Consider the following 19,611-nt stretch of genomic DNA (forward strand, 5'->3'; position numbering starts at 1 on the left):
TCATTTCCAACTCTAGGATTCTAAGTCTTTCCCACCCTCTGCTGGCCAGTCCCTTTGACCTTATTTGCCAGGGATTGAACCGGGGGTCCTCTTGCATGCCAGTGCAGGGGCTCTCCTGCTGGGCCACGTAAGGATAGGGGGGCTCTCGTTTCAGAGATCGTGAACTACGAATTTGACACCAAGGACCTGGTGTGCCTGGCCATGAGCAGCGTTGTCGGCGTGTGGTACCTGCTGAGGAAGGTAAGGAAAGTGGGAGGAGATGCTGGACCTGGGGAGCCGCTTTGCTTTGGACCAGTCGGGCTCAGCGGAGATGCCCTGTGTGACCCGCCCTGCCCTGCCCTTTCTGCAGCACTGGATCGCCAACAACCTCTTTGGGCTGGCCTTCTCTCTCAACGGGGTGGAGCTGCTGCACCTGAACAACGTCAGCACCGGCTGCATCCTGCTGGGCGGCCTCTTCATCTACGACGTCTTCTGGGTAAGCTTTCCCGAACCACGGCAGCTGGCGGGATTTCTCTCGAGCCCAGGCTCCCAGATCTTTTTGCTGTCCTTGGGGGAGGCCGCGTAACCCCAGAATTCTCAGGGTTAAATCTTCTGGGTAGTGTCTCGGGAAGCAAAGAGACTTTGTGAGAGCTGCTAAGGCAGTGGGTCTCAAGCTGGGGGTTGGGATCCCTTTGGGAGTCGAACGACCCTTTCACAGGGGTCGCTGCAGCGCAGGCAGCTTGGCCTGGGGGGCGCCATCCACACAACAGCCTTGCAGGGTAGATCAAGAGAGAGCGTTTGTCTGTCTGGAGAAGCGGACGAGAGCGAGATCAGCATGGTTGGACAAGAAGCAGAACTGAACTGAGAATCAGGAAAAACAATTTATATACAATCCTGAACAATGGAGCTTCATGCCATTGGCCAGTTTCGGTTTGATTTCTGTGAAAGAACCCTGGCATAATTTTATGGCTGGGGGTCACCACAACATGGGGAACTGGATTAAAGGGTCGTGGCATCAGGAAGGTTGAGAACCACTGTGCTAAGGTGTTGTTCGGGGTCGGGTGGGGTGGGGGGTCCCCAACCTCTTGAGCCTGAAGAATCCTGTGTTTGGGCAGTGGGTGAAACCAGAAGGTGGGTGGCACAGAAGCTGGAGCCAGCCCCAAATGTCTGCTACGTGGGTCGGAGCCACCCCCAGACAAGCACAAGGGAAAAGAGGGATAATTTTTAAAGAATAAACTGGGAAAGAGGAATGAGAATCAAGCCGGCACAGAAATGCAGCACCAGTTTCCTTATCCTGCAGAGCCAATCAGTGGCCAACCAGAAGGGCTCCTAAAAGCACGTGGCTGCTCTCCGTGGAGGGGGCGGGGCTTCCTGGGGTCCACGGGCACCATGTTGGAGACGTGTGGTGTAGCGGTTGGTGTGTCAGACCAGGGACTTGGGCCCGAAGTCTGAATCTCCGTTCTGCCGGTAAATCTCTCCGCTGTCAGGAGACTTTATTCCTGGCCTGTTTCAGACGGAGATGTAAGACCCGCAGAAGGGCCCTGCACACACGCTCCTTCACGCCAAAGCTAACTCCCAGAATAAAGCTTTGTCGGGCTTAAAGGTGCCCCTAGAGTGTTTGACCTGAGGAGTTACCGGACCCGAAGGGAGGGGGGTCACCTTCCTCTGCAAGAGCCCTTCACTCCCCTCTGCCGTTCTGGGGCTCCCCTCTCACGCCGTCCCTCCTCTCCTGCAGGTCTTTGGCACAAACGTGATGGTGACGGTGGCCAAGTCGTTTGAGGCGCCCATAAAACGTGAGTTGAGCTGGCATCCGAGCTCCGGTTGTGGGAGAACAAGTGTTGGCTCCAGCAGCTGCTCCCCTGGGGCTGTCTTCTGCTGCGGCAGCAAGCATTGAGTGCTCCTGACCCCTTCCCAGCCGACATATTTCATGCAAGGCCTGTCAGAGTAGCCCATGGCAGACAGGAACTACGAGGGTCACAGGATGGCCCTGGACGAAGACTGTAGGGCCTGGTTCCTCCCAAACACCAGCAGTTGCATCTCAACTGTGTGAACAGTCTTCAAGGGCCACCCCGCATAGGGGCTGTTGGCGGTAGTCTAATACAGAGGCTAATTACTGCTGCAGTGTGTTTTATGGGAGTCTGGCTTTCCTGAGAAGGCCCTGGAAGAGTCAACTGGTTCAAAAAAACGTCACTCAACCTTGCTTGGCAGAGAGACCATGGACGTATTCAGCCAGATGTGCACCATTGTGTTTCCAGGCCTAGTTTGTCGTTGCGTTCAAAGGCCTTTGCAAGCTGGGTTTGGGTGATGTCAGTGACCCCTCCCCCCTTCAAGCCCATCCATTCATCCAATTAAGACTGTGTTTGGGGCCCTCCTTCGCAAGAGGTTAGAAAATCTGTACCAAGGTCGTCTCAAGGGTGTCTCCTGGAAGTAATTAGCTCTGCTGCAAGGAACGGACTTCCCCCCTGCACTCCTTTTCCTGTCCTTTGGCAAGATGTGGTTGAGGTCAGGGTTGTCCGTGAGAAGATCGAGATGGCAGAGGCCAAATAAGTCACCTGTGGGGCATACAGACAGTTCTCTTTCTGAGGCACAAGATTTTGGGATAGCTGAAAAAAGCCCAGAGGAGAACAACCAAGATGGTTAGGGGAGGGGAGCAGAATCCCAGAGCCAGGAGGCAACCTCAGGGGAAGGCCTCGGCCTCTCTGCCCTGTGGCTGGCCCTGCAGAGGAACTGGCTGGCCCCTGGGTGAGACGGGAGGCTGGACTGGAGGGACCCTCCCTGGCCTGACCCAGCAGGGCTCTTCTGAGGGTCTTCTCAGCAGAAGGCCTCGACCTCTCTGCCCTGTGGCTGGCCCTGCAGAGGAACTGGCTGGCCCCTGGGTGAGACGGGAGGCTGGACTGGAGGGACCCTCCCTGGCCTGACCCAGCAGGGCTCTTCTGAGGGTCTTCTCAGGGGAAGGCCTCGGCCTCTCTGCCCTGTGGCTGGCCCTGCAGAGGAACTGGCTGGCCCCTGGGTGAGCCGGGAGGCTGGACTGGAGGGACCCTCCCTGGTCTGACCCAGCAGGGCTCTTCTGAGGGTCTTCTCAGGGGAAGGCCTCGGCCTCTCTGCCCTGTGGTTGGCCCTGCAGAGGAACTGGCTGGCCCCTGGGTGAGCCGGGAGGCTGGACTGGAGGGACCCTCCCTGGTCTGACCCAGCAGGGCTCTTCTGAGGGTCTTCTCAGGGGAAGGCCTCGGCCTCTCTGCCCTGTGGCTGGCCCTGCAGAGGAACTGGCTCGCCCCTGGGTGAGATGGGGGGCTGGACTGGAGGGACCCTCCCTGGTCTGACCCAGCAGGGCTCTTCTGAGGGTCTTCTCAGGGGAAGGCCTCGGCCTCTCTGCCCTGTGGCTGGCCCTGCAGAGGAACTGGCTGGCCCCTGGGTGAGCCGGGAGGCTGGACTGGAGGGACCCTCCCTGGTCTGACCCAGCAGGGCTCTTCTGAGGGTCTTCTCAGGGGAAGGCCTCGGCCTCTCTGCCCTGTGGCTGGCCCTGCAGAGGAACTGGCTGGCCCCTGGGTGAGATGGGGGGCTGGACTGGAGGGACCCTCCCTGGTCTGACCCAGCAGGGCTCTTCTGAGGGTCTTCTCAGGGGAAGGCCTCGGCCTCTCTGCCCAGTGGCTGGCCCTGCAGAAGAACTGGCCTGCCCCTGGGTGAGCCGGGAGGCTGGACTGGAGGGACCCTCCCTGGTCTGACCCAGCAGGGCTCTTCTGAGGGTCTTCTCAGGGGCAGGCCTCGGCCTCTCTGCCCTGTGGCTGGCCCTGCAGAGGAACTGGCTGGCCCCTGGGTGAGATGGGGGGCTGGACTGGAGGGACCCTCCCTGGTCTGACCCAGCAGGGCTCTTCTGAGGGTCTTCTCAGGGGAAGGCCTCGGCCTCTCTGCCCTGTGGCTGGCCCTGCAGAGGAACTGGCTGGCCCCTGGGTGAGCCGGGAGGCTGGACTGGAGGGACCCTCCCTGGTCTGACCCAGCAGGGCTCTTCTGAGGGTCTTCTCAGGGGAAGGCCTCGGCCTCCCTGCCCTGTGGCTGGCCCTGCAGAGGAACTGGCTGGCCCCTGGGTGAGACGGGAGGCTGGACTGGAGGGACCCTCCCTGGTCTGACCCAGCAGGGCTGTTGTTAAGGCTTCAGAGTCTGCCCTGTTGTTGACCCTCAAAGAACAGGTTGTCCACTGGATGAGTCAGGATGATCGACTAGATGGTCTGATCCCACAGGGCTCTTCTGATATTACATCGCAGGGCAAGATCTTCCCTTCCTGGAGAGCCAAAGCCGCTGCTTAGGCAGGGTAATGGTGGGCTAGATGGGCAGTAGAAAATGCTATTGGTATTTAAAAAAAAGATATGGTCTGTGTTTGATTTGTCATACTCTGTTTCATGTGCTAGGAGGGAAAGAGAAGATAATAAGGTGCTAAATTCCTTGTAACCTTTTTTGGTCCCAGTGAATAGAAGCCATGTCTCTTAACGGTATCCCCCCCCTTTGCCTTTTACTCTCCCTGCCCCCTTAGTGGTCTTCCCCCAAGATCTGCTGGAGAAAGGCTTGGAGGCCGATAACTTTGCCATGCTGGGCCTGGGAGACATCGTCATTCCAGGTAAGGGGGATCGACTGGGGTGGGTGTGCTTCCTGGCAGGGAGGGGGGCTGACTTTCAGAAATAGACAAGAGTCCAGAAGGGGGGGGGATCAGGTTTTGAAGAGGAGGCAGCTGCCACCTGTTCTTTTCTCCAGACTCCCCCCCCCCGCTCTGTCTGTTGACCCCCTTCTACAGAAGCCTTCCTGGCCTGAGCAGTACCCCCCCCTCCTCTGGCCAATTCCCCCATCACTGCTGTTGCCTTCCAATTCTCTTTTGAGGCACCTTGCCACTAGATTTGTGTGTGTGATACAGCAGGATGCATTTGCTTAAACCAGCCTCTCTCAACTTTTTCACCCTTGAGAAACCCCTGAAATATTCTTCAGGCTCAGAGAAACCCCAGAAGTGATGCCATTGTGCAGAATAGGGTGGGGAAGCATCGCTGTGGACACACCCACCCAAGGCCCCTCTCCTTCCTACCCCCTCCAGCTGCATCACTGGCCATTTTGGGAGGTGCAGGTCGACAGGACTATATTGGTCATATCAGCAGATCTATAACAAAATATATTATTTCATATAAATTAATTAACCACTAAACGTGATAAAGCTCAAGTAGACAGCCCACTCCCTACCTGATTGGCCCATCCTGGGGGTGTGGCTCTAAAAGTTAGTGAGCACTCTGCCAATGAGGGCCAGTCAGTTCAAATTACACTCTGTCAATGAGGGCCAATCAGTCCAAATTGCACTCTGCTGATTAGGACCAGGAAGGGCTAATAAGGCAGTCAGCTCTCTACTTGCAACTTCCTGCCGGATTCAGAAGTTTGCTGGGTGGAAGAGGAGGCAGTGCAGAGCATGCCCTGCTGCCAGTAAGTTGCCCTGACCTCCTGGTCTCCTTCAACTTGGAGGACATGGGGGGGGGAGGACATGGGGGGGGGGGAAGCAAGCCTTATCCTGGAACAGCCTCTGCATGCCATCTGGAGGGTGGGTTGTGGGGCCCCCAGGAAGAGGACATGGGGGTGGGGAGTGAGCTGCCTCTTGGGGCAGCCTCTATGTGCCCAGGAGCTTTTGCCACAGTGCAGGTGTGCATCCTGGTGCCGGTGGTTTCCCTGGGTGCAACAGGCTTTGCCTCTAATATATATTAATTAACTCCCACCCATTTGGGAAACACATCCAGGGCCGTCAAGAAACCCCGGGGTTTCACAAAATTCTGAGAAAGCCTGGATTAAGCGATCACTAAAATGCACAGAAGAAACTGCAGTATTTAGTGTGTGGGGAAGAGAGTTCAGTTGTCTCCCTTGTTCCTGGGTTATTTAGATTACTAGCAGTATTTAGTAGCATTTCAGAAGAGAGTGCCATTTTGCAAGTCTTGCTTTGTGGGCCGGGGTGGGGGTGGGGGCGGGAGGAACCACACAAACAACCCGAAATACCGTCGATCCATGTTCACAGAACACAAATTTCAGGGGGAAGGTGTCCCTGGCAGAAGTCATAGGCTTCTACCAGGGCAGAATGTGCGCACGGCCGCCTTTATAGCAGGGGTAGTCAAACTGTGGCCCTCCAGATGTCCATGGACTACAATTCCCATGAGCCCCTGCCAGGGGCTCATGGGAATTGTAGTCCATGGACATCTGGAGGGCCACAGTTTGACTACCCCTGATTTATAGTCTGCATTTCTCACTTGAGACTATGGGTTGAATTACAACCTAAGACGAGAGAGAGAGAGAGAGAGATTCAAGTGGGTCTCCATGTCTGAAGCAGCAGAACCAATTTAGAGTCCAGCAGGGGCACCTTGAAGACCAACCAAGTTTCATTCAAGGTATGAGCTTTTGTGTGCAGGCCCTCAGACCTTGAATGAAACTTTGTTAGTCTTAAAGGTGTCCCTGGGCCCTAAAAGGAGAGAGACAGAGAGATGCATGCAAACAGGAGGAGCTGCAATACAACTGTCTACCACAAGAGGGCACTGCACCCCTTTGGAACTAGGACCAACCTTGGACTGCAGAAGAACTCCGCCCACCGCCATTCTTTTTATTATTACTTCAGTAATACTCCAGTTTTGGCCCCTGTAGGGATGGGTACAAGCCGGAAAAATGTGACTCACGGCTGAACCTCAAGCCACATCAAACCAGGAGGTTCGTTCATGAGCTGAACTCGTGCTGTTTGTTCATTTATTATTAAATTTACTAGGGGCCAAGCCCGTTGCATTTAGGAATACAACGGAGGCTAGATTAAGAGGGTGGGGTGGAAGAACTCTATGGATGGCCTGTCCCTCCCCCCAGGACCTGGAAAGACTGCAGGCAGCTGTTGGAGAACTCACTAGCAGAAGCAGGTCTCACGCAGCAGGGATCTGCAGCCTCCGAGCCTCGGAGGGAAGTGGAAGGAGGAGGGGGTGGTCAAGGGTGGGGGACAGAAGGCGATTGCCTGGCCACTGGGCAGACAGGCAAGCCGGTTGGAGGAGGAGGATGAGGAGGCAATCAGGGATGGGAGAGCTGCCCTGAATGGGTGTTAAGTGCACTTAAGCCATGAGACCAGCTCCTCCTCCAAGCCCTTAAACCAGAAATGTTACATGGAACAGATAATTGGCCCCTATCGTCCCTGCTGTCTCGGGGTGAATCACAACAGTCAAATATGTACAAATAACGGATTTACAAAATTAAAACAGTTAAAGAACAACCAAACTACCGTGACATAATCATGCTATAGACCCCATCGAAAGGGGACCTCAGACCCTTTAATCAGGGTTTGCAGAAAGCGTGAAAAGCAGCTGAGTAGAGGAAACAGGCTGTAAGCCAGGGGTAGTCAAACTGCGGCCCTCCAGATGTCCATGGGCTACAATTCCCAGAAGCCCTTGCCAGCGTTCGCTGGCAGGGGCTTCTGGGAATTGTAGTCCATGGACATCTGGAGGGCCGCAGTTTGACTACCCCTGCTGTAAGCAGTCCAAATTAGCGTGTTGTATTAGGAGTTGCACCCTTCTTGCTCTTGTTTTCAGTTGTAACATGCCCAGGGTCTCAAGTGAGAAATGCAGACTATGAATGAAAGATGCATACACAATGGATCGTTTTAAATAGGAATGATGGAGACCGTGTGCATGTTTCGGCCCAGCAGAATGCATATGACGTCTGCATCTTTCACGGGGAGCAGAAAGGAGGGGTTTAAACAGGCTTTCCATGAACTGCTTAAAAAGAATTGTGCAAGTTCATGGCAGCAGAACCATCGCGAATTTTAGTTCGCGACCCACAAACACAATTAACGACAACGTTACTCGCCAGTTCGGTTCGTGCCCAGCCCTATTCACAACAACCCTGCAAAGCAAATTACAGGTTGGTCGCCGTGTGGGCCTGCACTAGATTTGAGTCCTTTAGTGACTGAAAGACCAGCAGGGTTTTCCCTGGAATTGAGCCTTGGAACATTTCTACCCTGGCAACCCAGTTGGTCTTTGAGGAGGTGCTTGGCTCAAATCTAGCTCCGTGGAGTAAATTAGGCCCCAAGAATAGGACTGGCCCAGCGTCACCCAGCAAGCTTCCGTGGCAGGGCTGGGATTTGAACCCAGGTCTCAAGTACGCTGACGGCTACACCACACAGGTTTTTGGTCCTAATGGTTTCTTCTCTCCCCCTCCCCCGGCTTTGCAGGGATCTTCATTGCTCTCCTCTTGCGTTTCGATATCAGGTAAGTCCCTGGTGGGAAGCTGGGGGGAGGGGGGGGTGATGCGGCATTTATGGATGAGTTTCTCCCCCCCACCCCCACCCCAGGCGGTTGCTGCCGGACTCTGGGCCTTGTGTAATAGTCGCTCTTTGTTGGTTGCTCTTTGTTTCCTTCCCGGGCTCAGCCTGAAGAAGAACACTCACACGTATTTCTACACCAGCTTTGTGGCTTATATTTTCGGGCTGGGACTCACGATCTTCATCATGCACATCTTCAAGCATGCCCAGGTGAGCTGCCTGCGCGTTCCCACGCTTGCCTGCCTGCCCGCATGTGCCCCCAGCCCCACACACACTCCTCAAAAACAGTTGGCACTGTGCCTCATAGCCCCACTGCGTTATTTTATTTATTTGGTCAGCTGCTGCTTTGGGATCATGAGTCTGGGCAACAGGGTCAGAAGGGGAGGGAGTAGGGAGGACCTGATGCTTTAAACCCCCACCGCCCACCCTGTGCCTCCCTTGGATGCTCCCTTGCCCACGCAGCACCTTCCTTGCTCCTCCTGATTGTTCAGTGTGCCATTGCCCTGAGCTGGCTGGGTCTCAGGAGCAAAACAGGGCTGGCCCCAGCTGGTCCTTGAATGGGAGACCAGCAAGGAAGTCCAGGGTTGCAGCTAACCGCCTCTGTGTGTCTTTTGCCGTGACCTGGATGGCCCACGTTCACCTGATCTTGTCAGATCTCAGAAGCTAAGCGGGGTCGGCCCCAGTTAGTACTTAGAATCATAGAGTTGGAAGGGACCTCCTGGGTCATCTAGTCCAACCCCCTGCACTATGCAGGACACCCACAACCCTCTCACTCACCCACTGTCACCTGCCACCCCCTTGAGCCTTCACAGAATCAGCCTCTCCATCAGATGGCTCTCCAGCTTCGGCTTAAAAATTTCCAAAGATGGAGAACCCACCACCTCCCGAGGAAGCCTGTTCCACTGAGGAACCGCTCTGACTGTCAGGAACTTCTTCCGGATGTTTAGATGGAATTTCCTTTGAATTAATTTCATCCCATTGGTTCTGGTCTGTCCCTCTGGGGCAAGGGAAAACCACTCTGCTCCATCCTCTCCATGGCAGCCTTTTACATACTTGAAGATGGCTATCAGATCCCCTCTCAGTCGTCTCCTCTCTAGGTTAAACAGACCAAGCTCCACCAACCTCTCCTCATACCTTTCTCAGAAAGGGGCCAACCAGCAGCCCGGGGGCCATCCCAAAACCCTGGTTGAGGAAGCCTGCTCCAAGGGAACTGGCTGGCCTCTCTGTGAGGCAGGATGCTGGGCTGAGTGGGCCACCCATCCGAACCAGCAGGGCTCTTCTGAGGTTCCTATGTGCAACTGATGTTGAGTAAACCTCATCCTCTCTAAAACCTGGCCTGTTCAGAGCTGCCTACCCTCAGGGTACGGGTCAGATGGTCGCAGGCAGAGCCTGTGCGGTCTCCGTCGCCAACAGCTTCCTTAGTTTCCCCTTGCAACCTGCTTTGGACTGTCCCCCTCCCCCCGGATCCCTCCAACCCCGAGCCCACCCCCTGGTGGCTCCCACCTTCCCCCTAACACTCCCCCTTCCTTTTCCCCCTCCCAGCCGGCTCTGCTGTACCTGGTCCCAGCCTGCATCGGCTTCCCGCTCCTGGTGGCCCTGGCAAAGGGAGAAGTGGCCGAGATGTTCAGGTGAGAGCTGGCAGCCGGCAGGAAGGGGCCCGGGGGAGGGTCCAGCTGGGGGAGGGTCTGAGTTGCTGAAATTGGGAGGGGGGCGGGTTGGACTTGGATTGAGAATAAAACTCAATATTGTGATGTCCCTGTAGAGCAGGGGTAGTCAAACTGCGGCCTTCCAGATGTCCATGGACTACAATTCCCAGGAGCCCCTGCCAGCGTTCGCTGGCAGGGGCTCCTGGGAATTGTAGTCCATGGACATCTGGAGGGCCGCAGTTTGACTACCCCTGCTGTAGAGATCTATGGTGATCTAGCCTCGCTTGGGATCCCGAGGGCAGTTCTGGTCACCATAGCTGGGCAAAATTCAGAGGAGGGCAGCCAAGAAGCCGAGGGGGTTGGATCCGCTTCCCTAGGAGGAAATGCTGGAAAGAGATGTCTGAGGGGGGAGGGCATGGGAGGAGAGCTTTATAAAATGAAGCATGGGATGGAAAGAGTGGGGGGGGGAGAGGAAATATTTTTCCTCCCCCTCCCAAAATGCCGGAACTCGAGGGCATCCAGTGAAGCAGATGGGGTAGCAAGTTCAGGAGAGAGACAAGGGAAATGCTGCTTTACACAGGGGGTTATTAAGAGGTAGAAGTCACTGCCAGAGGATGGAATGATGGCCGCAGGATTAGACAGATTCATGCAGGATAAATCGATGGCTACGACACATGGTGGCTGAGGGGAACCTCCACATTCAGGGGCACTAATCCTGTGAATCCCGGTGCCAAGAGACAACCTCAGGGGAAGGTCTTGACCTCTGTGCCCTGGTGCTGGCCCACCAGAGGAACTGGTTGGCCACTGTGTGGGACAGGAGGCTGGACTAGATGGTCCCTGGTCTGACCCAGCAGGGCTCTTCTGATGTTCTTGTGAAGGCCTCGGCCTCTCTGCCCTGTGGCTGGCTCTGCAGAGGAACTGGCTGGCCCCTGGGTGAGATGGGAGGCTGGACTGGAGGGACCCTCCCTGGCCTGACCCAGCAGGGCTCTTCTGAGGGTCTTCTCAGGGGAAGGCCTCGGCCTCTCTGCCCTGTGGCTGGCCCAGCAGAGGAACTGGCTGGCCCCTAGGTGAGACGGGTGGCTGGACTGGAGGGACCCTCCCTGGCCTGACCCAGCAGGACTCTTCTGAGGGTCTTCTCAGGGGAAGGCCTCGGCCTCCCTGCCCTGTGGCTGGCCCTGCAGAGGAACTGGCTGGCCCCTGGGTGAGATGGGAGGCTGGACTGGAGGGACCCTCCCTGGCCTGACCCAGCAGGGCTCTTCTGAGGGTCTTCTAAGGGGAAGGCCTCGGCCTCTCTGCCGTGTGGCTGGCCCTGCAGAGGAACTGGCTGGCCCCTGGGGGAGACGGGAGGCTGCACTGGAGGGACCCTCCCTGGCCTGACCCAGCAGGGCTCTTCTGATGGTCTTCTCAGGGGAAGGCCTCTGCCTCTTTGCCCGGTTGTTGGCCCTCCAGAGGAACTGTTTGGCTACCGTGTGGGACAAAGGTGCTGAACTACGTGAACTGTTTTTAGGTATTATTGTGTTGTTTTTATACTGAAACATGTTAGAAACCATCCGAGCCTGTTAAGCCAAGAGGGGCAGTCAAGAAATCACAAATCACAAAATAAATAATAAGAATAAAATAAAAATGTAGTCCTGAGCTCCTTGAGGGGTGGAGTGACAGTGTATTAGCTTGATCTCCCTACCCCTGTTACCTTAAGCCCACCAGAACTTGGTCCTAAATGTCCGTGGTTTCTGTAGGCCCCTGCTGATCCAGGACTGTGTCTTCCCCACTAACACCCCCCTTGTGTTCAAGTGTCCCCTTTAGTATCTGCACCTCCTCTTCTGTTGGGCGTACCGCTTTGGGAAAGGGTCTTGCTCCAGTGTCTCACTCCTTTTCCTCTCTGTGGCTTGTGCCCGTTTGTGTCTGTGTCTTTGTTCTGGGCCGGGTGGGTAGGAAGCTAGGAAGAGCTGGTTCCAGGGACCCCCTTCTTGAATTCTGCCTTGAGGCGTGATAAAGGACCGGGTGGACATACGAAGCAGAGGTCCCTGAGGGGCTGTTAGCCACAGCATTTACATGGGGCAGGGATGCTCTGTCTTTTTGGTGCTTGGGGGACAGCAGTGGGAGGGCTTCTGGAGTTCTGAACCTGCTGGTGGACCTCCTGATGGCCCCTGGGTTTTGGCCACTCTGACACAGAGTGGAAGGACATAGGACCGTGAGTGGCTATTTGTAACAAGGTACATGCCTGGGGCAGGCATGTTCTGTATTCTTGGTGCTTGGGGGGGGGGGCGCTTCTGGAGTTCTGAACCTGCTGGAGAACCCCCTGATGGCCCCTGGGTTTTGACTCCTGTGTGACACAGAGTGCTGGTCTGGATGGGCCACTGGCCTGATCCCACATGGCTTCTCTTACATTCTTATGTCTAGGGCAGGGATGCCCTGTCTTCTTGGTGTTTGGGTGAGGAGGCACAGTGGGAGGGCTTCTGGAGCTCTGGTCTAGCCGGTGGACCTCTTGATAGCTCCTAGGTTTGGGCCACTGTGTGACACAGAGTGTGGGACGGGGGGGGGGGGGGCACTGGTCTGATCCAACATGCCTGGAGAGGCGATGTTCTGTATTCTTGGTGCTTGGGAGTCCCCAGGGGGAGTGCTCCTTGAGTTTGGGCCCGGCTGGTGGACCTTCTGATGGCCCCTGGGCTTGGGCCCCAGTGTGACACTGAATGTGGGACTGGAAGGGCCATTGGCCTGATCCAACATGGTGTCTCTTCTGTTCTTACATTGACTCTCGGGGTTGGGCTTGCCTTGCAATGGGATATGTGTGTGTGTGCAGCTGGCTGGGCCAGGGCTCCCATGAGCACACCTGAAGCCGCCTTCTACTGAGACAGGAGTCTGTCGCGGGACTTATTGAAAGCGGAGGCGCCGTGGTTCAGTGGCAGAGCACCTGCATGGCATGCAGAAGGTTCCGGGTTCAATCCCCGGCATCTCCCAATTCAAGGATCAGGTGGTAGGAGGTGATGTGAAGGGCCTTGGAGAGCTGCTGCCCATCTGTGCAGACCAGGTGGTCCTTCGTGGACCCCTGGTGCGTCTGGTTCTTGTGTGTTCCGTCTGGTCTTCTCCAAGGGCACGCGCCGGGCCTCGAACCTCTGACCTTCTGCGTGCACTGGCACATTGCTCCTCCCGGAATACACAGACATGGATCCAACCATCGGTTCTTCAGGGTCAGTCTTGTCCACTCAAATTGACAACTGACTTTTTGGGGTCTCATGCTTCCCATGGCAATGCCGGGGATTGAACCGGGGGCCTTCTGTTTGCGGAATGGAGGCTCTCTCCCCCTGAGCCACTTACAAAGTAAAGACTTCAAGCGGGTTTGAGATACTTGGGCTGAGATTTTCCTCCAAGGTGCTTTCTTCAATGCCTTCATAGAAGTTTTCCGGGGGGAAAGAGAGGGGGGCTTCCCCTCCCCCCCCAGCATTTCCCGTCTTGTTACTGTGGTCATCTTAGTCTTCCGGCACAAGGACACGGCGCTTTCTTCATCCTCTCAGTCCTGAGCCCCCCAGAAGCACGATCTCAGAGGTGGGCAGAGTAAACGCAGGCACCCACGTAGATGCCCCCTGCCCATTTCTGCACGCAGGACCTTCCTCGGGGCAGCCGGGACCTGCAGTGTCAGTCAGCGAAGGGGTCAAGTGGGGTGGAAACCGCGGGCGGCTGGCCTCAGCCGGTGGTGAAAGCTGGCCTGCTTGCTTTGGCTGCCGAGCGGGCCGTGCTCCAGGAAGCGGGGGCGGTGGGAACGTGAGCCCTCAAGCACCTTGAAGGTGCCGTGGTATTCGGGGGCGGGGGCCAGGAAGTGGAGCCCTGATAAAAGCACTTCTCCCCCTCCCAGGAATCCGGGCAGGTGTTGTGCAGCGCCCCCTCCCTCCCTCCCCCCACCCCCGCCTCCCTCCCTCCCTCCCACACGGCTTTGATGCCCCGCCACTTCCTGGGGGTGCTGACAGTCCGTGCTGGGAAAGGACGCCGGGCCTGACGCCTCTCGGGCACCCTGACCTTCACCCAGGCAAGCACTTTCCAGGGGAGGCCCAGGTGGGTCCCCCGCTGGGCTTGGAGGGCAGTGTGGAAGCGGAGCGCAGGAGGAGGGGGAGGTGGTGAAAAGGATGAATAAAGAGGGGCCGGGAGTCTCGGTCCTTGGGAACGGCCTCAAGGGCACTTGAAGGGGGCAAGAGCGAGCAAAGAGTCCCTTGCAAACGGAGGCTGTGAGCAGGGCCTGAAGCCCCCCCCACCACCACCCCCACCAAGAAGATAGAGCACCCCTGCTCATGACATAAGGACAGGGCTGCAGAGGAGAGGACACGTTATACTACAAGCACAACGATATAGGCTAGATATCAGGAGAAAGATTTTCACAGTCAGAGTAGTTCAGCAGTGGAATAGGCTGCCTAAGGAGGTGGTGAGCTCCCCCTCACTGGAAGTCTTCAAGCCAAGGTTGGATACACACTTTTCTTGGATGCTTTAGGATGCTTTGGGCTGATCCTGCGTTGAGCAGGGGGTTGGACTAGATGGCCTTTATGGCCCCTTCCAACTCTATGATTCTATGATTCTATGACATAAGAGAGGCCATGTTGGATCAGGCCAGTGGCCCCTCCAATCCAACCCTCTGGGTCACCCAGGGGCCAGCAGGAGGTCCACCAGCAGGGACAGAACTTCAGGATCCCCCCCCTTCCACTATCTCCCCCCCCCTTATTAACAAAAATACTAAGCATTACTGCCCCAGGCATAAGAGAAACCATGCTGGATCAGGCCAGTGTCCCCTCCAGTTCAACACTGTCTCACACAGTGGCCATAAACCAGGGGCCATCAAGAGGTCCACCAGTGGGGCCAGAACTTCAGAAGCCCCCCCCCAGCTCTACTCCCCCCCCCCCCCAAGCACCAAGAAGACAGAGCTTCCCTGCCCCTGACAGAGGACTCCATCTACACCTTGGGGCTAATAGCATCTCTGCTCCATATATTCAGTGTCTTGGACACGAACCATCCAGGCCAGGCTGGATTCTGGAGATTTTCGGTGGGGGGATCACTTAGGCATGAAATTGGGGTCACTGTGGGTGGGCAAGTAGTTGTGAGTTCCTGCATAGTGCAGTGGGTGGACTAGTTGACCCTAGAGGTCCCTTCCAACTGTTATGATTCTATCTCCTGCCTGGTTCCTCTTAAAGTGGAGATGCCCGGGATTGAACCTGGGACCTTCTGCATGTTGTGTGTGCCCTGCAGGTGTCTCTACTTGCCATTTCTCTGGAGTAGCTTCTTGTGCCCAGAGTGTTACTGGTTTCCAAGCCACGTTGCCTGTGGTGGGGCCTGCAGGCTGCTTACAGCTGGGTCAGCTGGGTTCCTGGTTGTTCATGTTCTCTGCGCTCTCCTTCCTTTGACTGGAAACTGAAGGTTCCCAGGTGGGCTAGGGAGGGTTCCCCATCACAGGTGCAAATGCCCGGGCTGTCGGTCCCTTCCCCCATCAAAGAGTCTTGGAGATCTGCCACTTTAGGCAGCCCTCCCTGCCTCTGTGTCCAGGACTTGAGTACCAGGTTGCTGTTTCTGTGTCCCAATCCACCAACCGTGCACCTTCTCCCCACTTTACACGCGCCTCGCAGCTGGTTTGTTCCTGTGCAAAATGGCAAGATCGACTTGGGTTTTTTCCACACATACGATTTCTTTTTCATTTCCGTGTCAGTCCCCCACCCCTTTTTCTGCACGTGTTCTGCTGTCTCTGGGGATCACTTGAATATTTCAGGTCCGTTTCCTCAGGTTATTTTCAAGCACTGTTTATCACCAGCTTATTCGTGGGCATCTGAAAACGGAGATACAGCGAAGAAAAACCGAAGTGACCACTAGAGGGTGCAAGAGACATGCAGAGAAGGGCGCAGTAGGGGGCACCCAAGCAAGGAAGTAACGTGACGCATGCAGAAAAGCACTTGGGAGCAGTTAGTGAAGTCCATGCGTGAAAGCACCGTGTGTGTGTGTGTTGTGTGTGTGTGTGTGTGTTTTTGCAACTCTGGGAGAAAGACCTGCAGGGAACATTGGGGACTCAGACTGCATATGGGGGCCGGGCGGAATCTGGTTCGGGGCAAAGGTCTTCTCGACTCTGCAGCTCTCCTCTAGGGGCAGCACTGGTAGGGTTGTGCGCTTTGGCAATCACTGAAGCCCAAAGTGGTGAGTAGGAGGCCGGCACCGCGGATAGGAGGGGCAGCAGCGGAGCGCCAGCTGGCAGGTACCAGCTGGCACTCCTCCGCCACCCCTCCTCTCCGTGCCGTGGTGCTGGCCGTCTCAGGCTTCTGTGATTGGGGAAGCGGCCAAACTGAGCCGAAGCGCACGCCCCCTAGGCAGCAGTTAGCGTAACTGCTCCCAAGGCGTGATGGGAAATGATCAGGCCCCTAAGCTTCATTACTGGAGTTGACACTTTGTCCACATCCCTAAGAGCCTCTTGTGGCGCAGAGTGGTAAGGCAGCAGACATGCAGTCTGAAAGCTCTGCCCACGAGGCTGGGAGTTTGATCCCAGCAGCTGGCTCAAGGTTGACTCAGCCTTCTATCCTTCAAGGTTGGTAAAATGAGTACCCAGCTTGCTGGGGGGTAAACGGTCATGACTGGGGAAGGCACTGGCAAACCACCCCGTATTGAGTCTGCCGAGAAAACGCTAGAGGGCGTCACCCCAAGGGTCAGACATGACTCGGTGCTGGCACAGGGGATACCTTTACCTTTACCATGTCCCTTAGGCTTCCTGGACACCTCAGTGGCAGCTTAGCAAGCTTCTTGAAGGACAGGCAGGCTAGGAGGAGGACCCACCCCCACCCCCACCACACACACAATCTCTCTGGCGTTCTGCACATGCTCACTCTCTATCGGCCGCCTCTGCCAGTCTCAAGCCTCCTTCTCTTCTGTCCCCTTTTCCTCTCCCGTCTTCCCACCCCGTCTGTGTCTCTCCTGCAGCTACGAATCTTCCGCCGAAATCTTGCCCCACACCCCGCGGCTCACCCACTTCCCTAACGTCTCCGGGTCTCCGGCCAGCCTGGCTGATTCCATGCAGCAGACGCTGCCCTGTTCCCACCGACGCCGGCAGCAGACGCCTAGCGCCATGTAGCCCCCGGGCCCGGCCCCGCCCCGCCTGCCTGCCTGTCTCTCTGTGTCTCTCTGCCCAGGTAGGGGGGGATGGGAGCTGCCCCCCGGGAGGGGGGGGCTGCCACTGCCTGGGGGAAGGGGGTCACAGGGTAGGGGAGCTTAGTGCCCATCTTCTCGGGTAGCTGGGCTGACGGATGGGAAGGGGGGAACATGCCCTGCGATAGAGCACTTAGCAGCAGGATGGGAAGAGATTTCTGGAGAGCTCCGATGGACGGGCAGGAAAGCCAGCTGTGAGATGAACGGACTGCTGGGACGAAACCTGTAGAGCAAGGGGAGTCAACCTGTGGTCCTCCAGATGTCCATGGACTACAATTCCCATGAGCCCCTGCCAGCATTCGCTGGCAGGGGCTCATGGGAATTGTAGTCCATGGACATCTGGAGGAGCACAGGTTGACTACCCCTGAACTAGAGTATTTCAACAGAAACATTGTTTGTCAGAGATAGTATACCCTGATTTTCACTATAGGAATCCTAAAGCAACTTACAGACCTTTTTCCTTTCTCCACCACAAACTCCCTGTGAAGTAGGTGGGGCTGAGGGGGCTCTAAGAGAACTGCTCTGAGATAACTGTGACTAGCCAAGATCACCCAGCTGTGGCTGCATGGGGAGGAGGATTGGGGAATCAAACCTGGTTCTCCAGATCAGGATCGGGGTGTGGGGCTCTTAACCACCACACCCTGCTGGTTCTCTTTGGGTATTTTGCGACTGGATGATTGGGAGCAAGACCCGAAGAAGGAGAACTCTAGTTCCAGCTGTAACCTGTGAGCTTCTGTGGTTCATGCACAAAGTCCTCCCTGCGCTGCCTCGCTTGGTGTTGGGGGCCGGGTAGAGGCCTTGGCATCCCCGAGGGAGGGAGGGAGGTCTGCAATTTGCCAGACACACACACACCCCCCCCCTCCATCCCTGGCCGGAGCAAAGACTCAGTCCTTGTGACATGGACCTGGCAGGGGAGAGTGGTTGAAGGGCTTGGCCCAGTTCAAATCCCCACTTTTACCAAGGGATGGCTTTTGGCCTATCACCCACTCAGCCTGGCCTACCTCACAGGGTGGCTGTTGGGAGGAAACGGAAGAGGAGAGAAACGTGAGCTTGTAAATAAATAAGGGCAGTAAATGTGTGTATATGGCTGACATCCCACCCCCCCCTTTGACATGCTCCTCTGGGTCAGATTTCCCTCTATTCCCCCCCCCCCTCTTCCAAGTGGAGTCGTTCATATCCAGGGCAGAATAGAACTGCCGTAATCTTGAAATGGGCCGTGTTTTACATGATCTCTTTAGATCCACTTCTAAAAGATAATATCCCCTAATAAAACTACTCAATCCCTTTGTCAAGTTTTCAGATAAGGGTCTGCATCCCATTGAAGTCCGCTTTTCAAGGAGCTGTGTTCTGGAAATCCCATTAAATAAATTAGAATATGATTCCACATTATCTTTACACCGTCTTTTTTTCCCCTCTCCCCTGAATTAATCTCACTTGGCAATTTCTCGAGCGCCACTCTAGGAAAGCTCCCCCCCCCCCCCATTCCTTTTCCTTTTCTTTCCCCCATTTTTTTTTGGTTTATGATGATACGATTTGTATACTGCCCACCCGAGCTGGCACTTTTTAAAAATCGGGTTGTGTCAAAACCATTATATGACTTTATCTCTATACCAGATCCAGAGTTATCAGATGGTTTGGCTTGGTTGTGTTTTCGCATCTTGCGCGTTTGTTTTGTGTGTCTAAAATGCTTTCTTAAAAGTGGGCAACAGTCAATGCAAGACCCTGGGCAGCACACCCAGAGGTGGGGGGCTTGGCCAGAATAGCCAAGTCCCCTCCCCCTTCCCCATCTTTTGTGGATTTTGTTCCTCATCAGAGTTGACCTTCTAGCCGGGAGACTTCCCTTCTGCCGCCAGTGCTCTCCAAGGTCGTTCCCCCTCCCCACGTCTTCTCACCACCCCCCTCTCTTCTTTTCTCGTCTTCCAGCTACGAGGAGAACGCCACCCCCAAAGAGGTGCCAGGGGATGCCAAAGAAGGGAAGACGGAGCTGGAGAAAAAGGACAAGTGACCAGGGACATCTCAGCCGGGCTGGGCTTTGTCTGCTTCCCCCTCCCCACCCCCCCCGACCCCATCGCAAGTCTTTATCCCCCCCCCCCCCCCCAAAGGCGAAAACAGATTGTGTAACAACCGTGTGTATTTGTACCCGTGCGTCTGTCTGAAGAGCTTAAAAGCGGGGAGGGGGCACCCGGGGACACCCCTCGCCCCTGGATCTGCCTGCGCGAAGCTCTTCCCGTCCCACCCCTCTAGGGGAGAGGAAGGAGCGGGAGCCCGGGGGATTCTCTCCCCTACCCCTCCAAAAATGCCTTTGACACCCACTCCCTTATTTTATTTGTCTTCGGTGCGATTATAGAAAATCGGGGGGGTGGGGGACGGGGGGGACATGATTTTTAAATTTTGTATTGTGGATTCGCTTCTTCTCATATTAAAAAAGAGAAAGAAATATCGAAGGACTCGCTCCCAAACAGGGTCCTGCCGTTCTGTTATGAGGGGCAGGACGGGAGGGGGCTCCGTCTGTCTGGGCGGGGTCCCCTT

At 55.9% G+C, this 19,611-nt stretch overlaps 1 protein-coding gene across 2 annotated transcripts in view; it reads left to right on the plus strand.

The window, feature by feature from the left end:
* The window catches only part of HM13 (histocompatibility minor 13), a 32,726-nt gene extending 13,551 nt beyond the window's left edge, over nucleotides 1–19,175 (plus strand). Inside the window, exons 5-13 of one of the 2 annotated variants that reach the window (XM_077336038.1) lie at nucleotides 155–240; nucleotides 350–475; nucleotides 1,715–1,772; nucleotides 4,505–4,588; nucleotides 8,189–8,225; nucleotides 8,386–8,488; nucleotides 9,821–9,906; nucleotides 16,858–17,066; nucleotides 19,006–19,175. In XM_077336038.1, the coding sequence (XP_077192153.1) occupies nucleotides 155–240; nucleotides 350–475; nucleotides 1,715–1,772; nucleotides 4,505–4,588; nucleotides 8,189–8,225; nucleotides 8,386–8,488; nucleotides 9,821–9,906; nucleotides 16,858–17,008 (731 nt within the window). In that variant the 3' untranslated portion in view covers nucleotides 17,009–17,066; nucleotides 19,006–19,175. The remainder of the gene's footprint in view (nucleotides 1–154; nucleotides 241–349; nucleotides 476–1,714; nucleotides 1,773–4,504; nucleotides 4,589–8,188; nucleotides 8,226–8,385; nucleotides 8,489–9,820; nucleotides 9,907–16,857; nucleotides 17,067–19,005) is intronic. The other variant, XM_077336039.1, reaches the window with a different exon arrangement.
* The last annotated feature ends 436 nt before the right edge of the window (nucleotides 19,176–19,611 follow it).

The sequence above is a fragment of the Paroedura picta genome, chromosome 4 (assembly GCF_049243985.1).
Source record: "Paroedura picta isolate Pp20150507F chromosome 4, Ppicta_v3.0, whole genome shotgun sequence".
In the NCBI taxonomy this organism is placed as follows: domain Eukaryota; kingdom Metazoa; phylum Chordata; class Lepidosauria; order Squamata; family Gekkonidae; genus Paroedura; species Paroedura picta.